Consider the following 12056-nt stretch of genomic DNA (forward strand, 5'->3'; position numbering starts at 1 on the left):
CCCATTAATCAAGTAGGGGGACAGCGTCAACCCTACCTCCAGGGCACCCCAAAGAAAAGACAACACAGCAAGGCCGATGCCACACTCCTCCGCTAGTGGGCATCGCGAGACCGTCCTAGGACTGAGGAGGGCGGGGAGGCTCGCCCCCGCCATCTGAGTCCTGGCCCCGCTAGCTCCGCCCCTGCCTGCTGCGCCCCGCCCCGGCTCGTTGCGCCCCGCCCTTCGTTCTGGGTCTTGCCCCACTAGCCCCGCCCCATCTGAGCCCTGCCCCACTAGCCACGCCCCTGCCCGCTGAGCCCCGCCCCTCCTTCTGGGTACTGCCCCGCTAGCCGGGCCTCGCCCTCTGGTCACGCCCCCTCTGGCCACGCCTCCCTGACCACGCCAGCCCCTCCCGCTTCCAGGCCATGGCGACTGCAGTGGCTTCCTGGGCTCCCGGCTTGTGGCGGGCCTGCAACGCTCTCATGGCAGCCTTCTTCGGCCTGGCTGCCGTGGTGCAGGTCAGGCGGGCTGACAAGGGCAGGCAGGGAGACCGCAGAGACTCCCGGGCAGCCAGTTCACAGGGTGGAGCAGAATAGGGGTTCTGTTTCCCGAACCTGCTGAGTCTTCTCAATCAGAACACGGATAAGTTCCTGTGATTAAGCAACACTCTGAGAGCCTGACCTGGCGGCCCAGCGTGCACGTGCACGCAGCTGATCACTCAGAAACGGGACCCAGAACCGCAGCTCTGGCACCTTTCCGAACCTTCAGCTCCCGTGAGACTGAATGGCTTTCTGTGCCTGGGAGGAAGGGGGAAACAGAACTGACACCGTCCTTACCTTTTCCAGACCTCTTCCCGACCATCCGCAGGATAACCCCACTCGTTTCTTGAGACCTAGGGTCTTAAAACACCCGTGTTGTTCTTTTCTTTTCAAAAGATGCATGGCTATGGGTTAGTTACCACCGGTTATTTTCAACCGGGAGTCCCTGCAGCCATCCTGCTGTGCAAACAGCTAGACAGTTCAAAGGTGTTCGGTAGTACCCTTAGCTCACTGCAGCTCCTGGCTCTTCGCAGTAAACATAAGGTCAGACCAGGCATAGGACACGTCGGGTCTAATGTCAGCTAACATCTTGATGTTTTGACCATTCTAGGTGAACGATCCAGATGCAGAGTTCTGGGTGGTGAGTATAAGCTACTATATCCCTTAATTTGACACATCTTAACGTCTGATCCCAGTGGCATTTGCCTAAAACCTGAAAAATCAACACTTTTGTGAGCCTGTTTTCCTAATTTTTCTCCTTGAAGGGGGAAATCACTGTGATAATATAACCTGCTGGAGGGTGTGAATTTGGAACTTTCTGGAGACATGGAAGTCTTTCCACAGAAAGAACTTATCCTAGTAACTCTTGTCCCCTTGACAGTCATGTCACCAGCCATGGCAATGCAAGTTCCTGTCATTTATTAAGGACCTACAACGTGCTAGTCACTCGACATGCATTATGCTAACCTGTATGACAGCCATCACAAGGATGTGTATTGGTTATATCCAATCATGTATTTTGTTTTTGTTTTTAACCTCGGACCACAAAAGACAGTCTTGGAGGGAGACTGTACATTATCACTGAGGAAGGAAGTCATTCTTGGGTTTGAGGACAGTGTTCACAAGTGACAACACCAGGAATTACAGAGCAAAGTTGTAATCTGGTTTTCGTGTTTGTCCAGTAGAACCATAGTATGAAACTGCCTGTTATCCAGAGTCTCCAGATCAAACGACCTCCTTCTCAGCACTTTGGTCCATAGCCTGAATTCCAATTGTGTTTCTCTTCAGGAAGCTTCATGTTGCATCTCCAAAAGACTGCAGCAAATAGCCATCTGTGCCACCATGCTGCTCCTCAAAACATGCCCAAGAGCCCACCCAAGCCCTTTCCTTCCCAAGCCCACTCCTCCTGTTGACTGGCCATTTCTGTTCTCAGCACAACTACCCAGGCAGCTTTGCTCAAAACCAATCATCTTTAACATCACTGCCTTGAGATGCCATCAGAAGTAAAAGTGAAAAGGAATTCAACAAAACCCATTCTAGGTACAGTTATACGCACGGTGCCTGGGCATTCCATCACACCGTGTACGGATAATGGAAAACAGGTCACGTTCTGATGGGTGGCCTCTCTCACTCCCATTCAGTCCTCCATCACTTCCTCTCACAAACAGCCTTGTAAACTCTTGTCTGCCTCTCGTCTCCTGATTCTAGGCTACCTGTATGCCACTGTCTGTTTCTAAATATTGTTATTCCCCAAGCGAAGTTGGAGATCCTCTTTTTAGTCTTTAGGCTTATCATAGCATGGCCCCACCCACATTTCCAGCATGGCCTTTAAAGTCTAGTCCAGAAACATTGGCTACAGTGTCTTGCCCCTACAGTGCTGCTGTCTGCCCAGGCTTCTGGAACTGTCTTAGATGCTGTCTCATTCCCCAAAACGGTTACTCTGCCTCTCTCCAGAGGATCTGACCATCTTTCCTTTGAACCCTTATTATAGCAACAATGCGTTTGGCTTGTGTTCTGTGCTGCCGGCTTCCAGGAGGAGAAGGACACATTCTCCCTCTACTTAGGAGCCTTTATAAAAGCTTCCTCATAAAAATCCTCCCGAGTAAAGTGCAGGATGGATGGATGCACAGATAAACGATACTGTGTTACTTTCTGGGCTCTGGGGACTAGGATCTCACCCGGCTCATTTCCACAGTCCCCGCTTCACCTTGTTCATGAGCATAGGATGCTCATGGAGGCAAATAGTGGGATGTGGATTATAACAAGGGGATAGAAAAATACAGAATACATTACTTGGGAAACTCAGGGGGTCGCTTGGTGGTCAGTAGTGCCACAGAGGGCCTGACCTTTCTCTTCTCAGCCATCCTCATGTTCTCAGAACAGCCGCTGCGGCTCCAGCCCTCGAATCCCCAGAGAAGTATATCTAACGTAAGAAGAATCAAAGCAGGAACAAGACAGGTTTTCCTCCTCTGCTTTCTTCCCTTAAGTTACAGAGAAAACGTTTGTGGAGAAGCCCCTTGGGCGGGTGCTGTTCGGTTTACACAGATCAGCATCCCATGTTGTCGGGGCCTCAACCTGATTCTGACACAACCATGCTATGTCATCAACTTGGAACCTGCAACACCTTCCATTATATTTCTGGACATGGACCATTTCCTGCAGCCAAAGAGGTTGAAAAACAGTTTTCCAGTGAACAAGAATTAGAAATGAGTCCAGGCTACTTTATGACACCATTGAATTAAATTTTGTTAAGCGAGTACTATGATATCTGTAGTTTTTTTCCATTGTAAAAAAAAAAAGAAAATCAACAAAGGACTGCCAAGATGGCTCAGTGGGTAGAGGTGCCCGCCCCAAAGCCTGACAAACTGATTTTGGTCCTGGTGACCCATATGAAAGTAGAACCCCACAAATTTGTCCTCTGATCACCAAACACATATGTTGTACACACATAGATACATAGATGCACATACAGACACACACTCGAATGATATAATAAGATAATAAACTAATTAAATTTATAAATCCCAACAGTAACAAAAAAGAACATTATAAATGGATTTTTGCTGAGCATTGTTTTAGCTTTTTTCTTTTAGAATTGTATACTGTTATGATGGATAGACAGGCATTTGGATGCACTTTTTAAAAATCTATGCTGGACATTTCTCACAGAACACAATTGAATATTGTCTGATGTATGCTTGCTTATTGTCTTCTGTCTCTAATTCTCTCTATCTCTGTCTCACTCCTGGGTAGCCGAGTCATAGTTTTCCATTCGGACTGGGACTGATCCCTGACTCCTTCAGTGTGTCCTTAGAAGAGCAGCAGTGGCCCCTCCAGGGACGTGTAGGAATGCTGAGACCTACTGTGACCTCCCCAATCAGCACTTGCATTTAAACAAGACCCCAGGCGATCCCTACACGCTGAAGACTTGGAAGTGTAGGGCTACCCCCAAGGAGTGTGACTGCCCATCTGTCAGGGACAACCTGATGTGCAGATACCAATTGGCTGACATTCCAGTCACCAACTGGGATGGAACAGGAAAGACGGCTCCACATGCCAGCTCTGTGATCTGAATGCATGCTCCACTCAAGGTGAAAAATGGTCACTTAGAACAGACAGCTCTGATAACTTCCGAAGAGACTAAAGGTTCCTGTTCTAAACACAGCAACTGATATGGTAGTGAAATGGCGTTCTCCCTTGGAAAGTCTCTAGGTTTTATGAAGCTGTTCTCCCTTCTTGCCCTCCTTTGTGTGCTTTGCAGCCAGTTTGTTATGATGATGCTTGGGAATGGGGCTTCTTCAGGGCCGATCTTCCAGCTCCCTTTCCAAAAGGAAGAGCCTGGTCTCAGTACTGGGCACATCAGACCCACACATTATTTGGTTGTTTTCTTGTGACCTCACTTGCAGAGGTGGAATACTGAATCACGTGGTCCGTGAGATCCAACCCAGCAGGGCCATCTGGCCATTTGCAGCTGTTTTGAAACAGGGTTTCTCTGTGTAGCTTTGGCACCTTTTCTGGAACTCACGCTGTAGCCCAGGCTGGCCTCGAACTCACAGAGATCCACCTGCCTCTGCCTCCCTAGTGCTGGGATTACAGGCGTGCGCCAATACCGCCCGGCATTCCTGCTCTGTTTTTAAGAGAATGTTGTTTTATGCAAGCAAGGAAGGTCACTCTGGGTGTGGAAGTTGCTTGGGAGAGACTGGGAGGCCAGCATTGACTACACACTCTGCTCAGACCTACAGCTTGGGGATGCAAAGCATTTCCTGGAAGAGCTGACCAAGTGAGGTAAAAATCACAGCCTGATGTGATTTTAAGGTCACAGTAGCAGAAGTTATCACATCCTCCGTGACTACTAAAGCAGGAAAATTGTACAGCTTGGGGACCACTGATCACACTTTTATTTGCTAGATCCTCTGAACGTACCACATGTTGATTGTACTCCCATTTTCAGGGCTAGGAATGAGGACACTCTATTACTGGGTTACACTCCCAGGTTTGGGCACACTTCCTAACCCTTCCATGTCCTTTTTGCTAACAGGTGGTGTACACAATCCCTGCTGTACTTACCCTGCTTGTTGGGGTTAATCCTCTCATCACAGGTATGAACAGTGGATTCTCCGTGGAGGTTCAGAGTTCTTAGAATGGTGAGAATCTACCTGGCCAACTCCCAAGAGAAAACCAGGATTCCAGGCATTTCCTCTCCCTTCTCATAATGAGGAGCTCCATTTCGCCTAGACTATCCTAGGAAGACTTCCCAAGATCTTGGTGTACCAGCTATTATCAACTCAAGACCTCTTGGGCTGATGGTTTTTATGAGATTTAGCTCATAAGGGAGACAGATTTGGTCACTGCACTGACTTCTTAAGCCTCTAGCTAGTGTCAAATGGGTATCATTCACAGTGATAATCTTGTCTTCTCAGACTCAGGGGCAACTATTTCCACTTAAATATTTTTTTTTTCTTTCTAATCCAGATCAACTCCTTTTCTTTACACATTCTTAGAACAACACCACTCCTGTTGACTACTTTCTTATTCAGAATTTATTCAAAGTCTGTGTATACAAACTGCCACTTGTGTATAGAAAGTGCTTATCTTGTGTGTAACACACCACTGTGTTTTTCATTGGTATATGTTGCTCCTTCCAATCTCTGTAAGTACATAACACTTACAGCAACAGCAACATATGGCATGCTTTTATGTATCTCCCTATTAGATGCAAGATCCTTACAAGCAAGACCATGCTTTATGCCTCCTTGCATAAGCTTACATGTATTATTCCACTAGGCTAAGCAACAGAAAGTGCTGAGGCCAGGTGCTGGTGATGGGCAAGTGGTGTGGGAAGTGTGGCTCTCCCAAGAAAGTGAGTGAATTCCCATAAAGCAAGTAAAAGAGAACACTTGCTTCTGGATTCGACCTGATTCAACAGCTGCAGGATATGCACTTGTAGGCAATTTCATCTGGAAGAGTGTGTCTACGATACATGTGCTGTTCTGCGTGCTGTGGGCTGGCGGCTTGGCATACCACTTCTTGCTTCATGCACAGCAGAGCATCCTAAACGAGGAAGAAGGCAGGTGAGCAGTGACTTTTGCTCTTTGGAGGGGTGGGGCAGACCTGAGTAATCCTTCACAACAGCAACTCACCTGTGCACAGTGATGATTTAACTCCCCCAAATGTACCAGGAGGGGCAGGGACAGTAACACAGACATTACAGGATGAAGAGAGAGTGGAAATGGGGGAGTCAGGATTCAAACCCAGGGTCGCCTCTTGGATTCCACTATCACAACTCTCATAGCTATTACCATTGCACAGCTAGTAAGGGCATAGTACAGTCATTCCAGTCTGGTAAGCTGATGGCATCCTGAGTCACTCTTAGGTCAAAGTCTTATGTGTAAGTGCAACCAGCCACCTCAGGAGTCAGCAACCTCTGCCAGCTTTGTTTGGTGTATCGCATATCACCTCCCTTTTATGCTGAGCTTCCTTTGTTTGGCTCCCAGCCTTACTAAGAGACCTTTACTTTCTTTCTTCCCTGCTGCTGGTGTCTGCTGGCAGCATGCTCCAGGGACTTGTATGTTAGGGGTCACTAACAGGGTGTGCTTTGCTCTGGACCCTAGCCTATATGTTTCAGGTCTCTATCTGGACACTCCTTGGGGGAGGGAATGAGAAGGCATGGTGTCAATGACACAGACACCAGATGTCAGGTGAGAAGCAAGCAGAAGACTCATTTATTGTTGATATGGGACAAACCTATATACCCCCTCCCAATTACCCATTGGCAGCTGGAGACTCTCTTAGCTGTGTTGTCTCTTTCTCATTGGCCCCCAACATTCTGATGGTCATGGGTCACCAATCACCAGGTGCAGCAGCAGACTCCAAGTTGGCTCAGTGGGAAGTAGCTAGCATGCATGCCTATGTGCACTACCTGGAACAGGGCAGCTTAGGTTTTATCAGGCTAGCTGGCTGCGCTCCTCCTATACTTATGTAAACTGGAGAGATGGCCAGGCTGGGTCTGCAGATGGGGATATACACTAAATGGGTTAAGTCACCTCCAGCTTGAAGACTAGTAATCAGGGTGGGCTTGAAATGGGGTCTCCAGTGGCAGTAACAATTTGCTTATTCTTCAGCCAGTGTAAGAGGCACACATATCTGACACACAATTCCATGAATACATTCCCCTCAACACTGTTAGTCTGATTAATCTTACAAGTTCTTATTCTCACTGCAATCTCCCCCAGTGTGTGTTTAGTATTTTTTATTGGTTCATGCTCCTGCAAAGCACTGACACCTTTTAAAACCATGAAACTAATGACAAATGAGCCCCCAGGCTGTTTTCGGGGCTGTACCACTCCTAGTGGCATGCAGGGGGAGAGCCGCAGCCACTTCATAATGGGAAACGTGGTGTTTTCCAGGGAGCTGTCTGGCCTGGTGATCATCACAGCATGGATGGCACTGTGTCACAGCTCAGCAAAGTAAGTTCAACTCGTCAGTTAAAAATCAAGGGCTCAGGGGCTGGGGAGACATCTCGGTGATTAAGAGCACTGGCTGCTTTTCCAGAGGACCTGAGTTCAATTTCCAGCATCCACAGATTGGCTCATAGCTGGCTATCTGTGAGCTCTAATCCCAGGGGATTTGATGCCACCTTCTGAAGCCTGAGGACTGAGTTCAGGTTCCCGGCACCGGGTAGATCTGTGCATACATGTAACCCCAGTACTTAAGAGATTGGAGACTGATGGGTTCTAGGGGCTTGTTGGCAGCTCTAGGTTCTGTAAGAGGCCCTGCCTCCAAAAAAGGTAGACAGTGAGGCTGGTGAGAAACCTCAGCAGTTAGAAGCACCTGCTGTTCTTGAAGAGGACCTGAGTTCGGTTCCCAGCACCTACATGGTGTCTCACAACAGTCTATAGTTCCAGCCCTGGGGGATCCAATGCCTTTTTGGCCTCCAGGGGTACCAAGTAGGTACAACTGTGGTGCTCTTACATACATATAGGCATACACTTACACACAAAAAATAAAAATAAATCTTAAAACAATTGTAGACAGTGATAAGACAGTCAATGTCAACCTCTGGCCTGCACACACATACAACACACACACACACACACACACACACACACACACACACACACACACACACACCACATACCTGGCAGAATCCACTTTCTTTTCCCTTACATATGATTTCAAAAACACTATAGGCTCAGACATAAAATACTCCCTATATATTTCAAAGAACTTATATCCTACAAAGTATATTCTCTGAACATAGTGTAATTAACATAGAAACCATTAACAACAATAAAATTAGACAATTGCTGTACATTTGGAAATTAGGAAATTTGTTTTCAAGTACACTTGGGCCAAAAAAGAAAGCACAGTGGGAATCAGAAACATCTGAAACTCAAAGGGGTAATGCTAACATTTATGAAATATTGCTTAAAACCACGCTCAGACAGAATTCTGGACTTCGGCATATATTTGATATGAGGGGTGAGGAGGCCAGGATGAATGAGCTAGGCTTCACGCTTAGAAGAACATCAAATTAAATGCCCCCCAACAAGAAAATAAGCATTAGTAAACCAATTACATGAAACATGGACATACAAACATAAGAGAAACATAAGGCCAAATATGGATTCTCTAAAAGTATCACATTAACAAGCCCTGGTAAGACCAAAATTTAAAAAATATATACATATAAGAGCAAGATCCTGAGGAGGCATAAATCAAAGAGACATAGGAGGTAAACAAGAACACCCAGCACAACTAATGGATTAAGTCCTTGGACAGCATTGTAAACAACTTTGTGCACTGTTCTTAAAATCCTAGATTAAGTCAACAAGTTCATCAAAGTATTCAGTTGACTTAGAGTTATCATCAATGCTGGAAGGCATTTTAGTGAATTCCTATTCTGGACTTGATTTATAAAATTTATTCATTTATTGTTGAGGTGCTGGAGACTGAAAATAGGGCTTGTATATGCTAAGGCATTTGTTCAACCAGTGAGCTATATCCCCAGATTTCTTTACTTTTTATTTTGAGGCAAGATCTCAGTTGTCCAGTCTGGCCTTGAACTTACTTTCTACCAGGCTGGTCATATATCTTCAATCCTCATGCCTCAGGCTCCTGAGTAGTTGGGATTACAGGCCTGCATCACCAGGTCTGTGGCCAACCTCTGCAGCATGGTCAGCCTGCCAGGGACCACACCCTTAGGGGACCAAGAGTCCCTCCTCACTCAGCTGGATCTTCCTAACTTCTTGGAAGTTTAGTTAATCACTTTTCAGTCTTTTTGTTAAGTAGGACTTCAATTTTTTTTTTTTTAATTTTCCCTAAAATACAACTGTAGACATAGATGGCATAATTGAAAAAAATCTAACAGTGAGGAAGAACCGTGCTGACCATTAGCAAATACCTCTGGAACAAGAAGGAAGGACTGTTTTCCAGCTCACGTGGTGAGGCAGAACAACTCTATAACAAAATTTACCAAAACATTAAAAAAATAAAATTATAGTAATTTCACTCATAAGCACAGATGGCAAAACCTTTGAGGATTTTATTGTTATGAAAAAAAAAGAACTGTAAAAATCACTTAAAATTACAAAACAACAAAATTTCCAGAGAAAGCAATAGTATCAAGACCTTGGGAAAAGTAGAGCAGGGTACTACATCTTCTTATCCCAACACTCAGAGGGTGAGGCAGGAGGATTGCTACAAGTTCAAGGCCAGCCTGAGCTATGTAACAAATGAAAGGCCAGCAAGGGCTACACAGCAAAACCCTGCCTCAAGCAGTTTAAGAGAGGGAAAGATTTCTTATGAGGGGACAAAAAAAAAAAAAAAAAATAGGGAAAGATGAATTTTAGTATAATCTAATTAATCAATACTCCTCAGAACAGTGTTTAGAAAAGGCATTTGCAACATCTATCAAGATTAAGTATATAAAGATTTTATACAAAATATTAAGTTCAATAAAGGGAAACTATTAAGATGCGATGTTTTACCAATTCAAACTGCATGCATATTTCCAGAGCAATGTGTTTTCTTGGACTTTATAATCCCTTTTATTTTTCTAGGAATCCAGTTGGTGGAAGAATGCACTTGGCTATTGCCATTGTGATCACTCTTTTCCCACTCATTTCATGGGTCTATGTATACATACACAAGGAGATGCGCTCCTCCTGGCCGACGCACTGCAAGACAGTCATTTAGATGAGTTCAATAATGTTTACATTAGTATTTCAGTATTTTATGCACACTACTGTATAGATAAAGCAGGAAAGAGGACAGTTTCCTGGTTGATGTCAAGAAATCTGAGTGAATAGTAGAGATGATTTGAAGTCTTGAGAAGTTAACAAGGTGCCTACAGCATGATGGAAGACTGAACAGGACAGATGAGAAGTGGGGTCTGATTGTTCAGAGGCCTCTTCTCGGACAGCAGTGGAACAAACACTGAGCAGGAATTTGAGTTTGAATTCAGCTTTCGCACTATGTGACGGGGCTGAACCATGAATGTCCTGGTGGATATTTCCTCCTGATAAAGTAGGATGTCAGAGCTCCCTGGTCACCACAACCAAACTGACGTGAAAGCACTCTGAGAAGATGAAGTGTGTGCGGATTACAAAGGGCTGTATGTGATTAGGGTGAGGGAGGGGCAGAAGTTGGGTAATATGCTGACACAGAGGTCAACTCAAGACTGCAACTCCAAACTAATCCCAGTATACTTCCCTGGTTCAGTGACACGAACTAAGGAGCACTCTAGAACAGGTGAGCCAAATGATAGGCTTGTCTTGCAATGAAAGTAGGAAAACAGTAGAAATTAAAGAAAGTATAGAAAAGATGAATAGGGAATATTAATGATAATTTCTTACTCTCAGTGAAAAATAAGATGGAAATCTATACATTTGTTTAATGAAGATTGATATGACCACACTGAGAGCACTAGAGGGAGACACCATCCAACAGAACATCCAACATGTTGTTATGGAGCACTTGACTTATGGACAGGGTAACCAAAGAAGTAAATTCTTAACTTTTGTGCTTTTAGAAACAGATGCTCAATTGCCAGAAAAAGTTAAGTGTGCTGGGAATGATGTGTCTGTGTCTGTGTGTGTGTGATCTACAGGTGAAATATTTGCAGTTTAGTGTCAGGTGGATGTGCTTCTGTACAAAACACAATAGAGTTTAGAGACATCAACACAGAATGCATTTTATACTGATTGTATGCTGAAAAATATTTTGAAATAAATTAGACTAAATAAAATACATTGTATTTACTTTTTAAAGTGTGACTGCTTGAGTGTGTTAGATTACTTAATTAGCTAACATGGCCTGTCAGGTATCTGGATGGGAAGTTTATCTAGGCTGGAATGACACTCTATAACCAGATGTCTGGTTTGGATGAGAATGGCCCCACATGCCTGAATGGTCCCCAAGTGGTGTCACTGTTTGGGTAGGCCAGAACGTGTGGCCTTGCTGAAGGGAGTAGTAGTCACTGGGAATGAGATTTGAGGTTTCAAAAGACTCAGGCCATTCCCAGTGTCTCTCCCTACCTCCTGCTCTCATAACAAGATGTAAGTAAGCTCTCAGCTGTTCCTGCCACTGTGCCTTTGTTTGCCATCATGGACTCTGACCATCTGGAAGTTTGCAACCTGTGGGCTGCAACCCCTTTAGGGGTCAAAGGACCTTCCACAGGGGTCACCTAAAACCATCTGCATATCAGATATTTACATTTCATAACAGTAGCAAAATTAGTTATGAAGCAGCAACAAAAATAATTTTATGGTTGGGGGTCAGCATACCATGAGGAACTGTATTAAAGGGTCGCAGCATTAGGAAGGTTGAGAACCACTGCTCTGGAACAGCAAGTCCCAAATTAAATGCTTTCTTTGATGAGTTGCCTTGGTCATGGTGTTTTGTCTCAGAAATAGAAAAGTAAGACAGACAAGATGTCATTCAGAGGCTGGAGAGATGGCTCAGTGGTTAAGAGCACTGATTGCTCTTCCAGAGGTCCTGAGTTCAATTCCTAGCAATCACATGGTAGCTCCCAACCAT

At 45.0% G+C, this 12056-nt stretch overlaps 1 protein-coding gene across 1 annotated transcript; it reads left to right on the top strand.

Annotated features, from left to right (window-relative positions):
• Positions 1-387: 387 nt before the first annotated feature.
• On the top strand, positions 388-11250 carry Tmem220 (transmembrane protein 220). The gene is made up of 6 exons (XM_036197420.1): positions 388-497; positions 1129-1158; positions 5056-5116; positions 5965-6088; positions 7424-7483; positions 10079-11250. Exons 1-6 carry the CDS (start codon positions 405-407, stop codon positions 10212-10214), a joined length of 504 nt encoding a protein of 167 aa, XP_036053313.1. The 5' UTR covers positions 388-404; the 3' UTR covers positions 10215-11250.
• The last annotated feature ends 806 nt before the right edge of the window (positions 11251-12056 follow it).

Source organism: Onychomys torridus, chromosome 8, assembly GCF_903995425.1.
Source record: "Onychomys torridus chromosome 8, mOncTor1.1, whole genome shotgun sequence".
NCBI classification, from domain to species: Eukaryota; Metazoa; Chordata; class Mammalia; order Rodentia; family Cricetidae; genus Onychomys; species Onychomys torridus.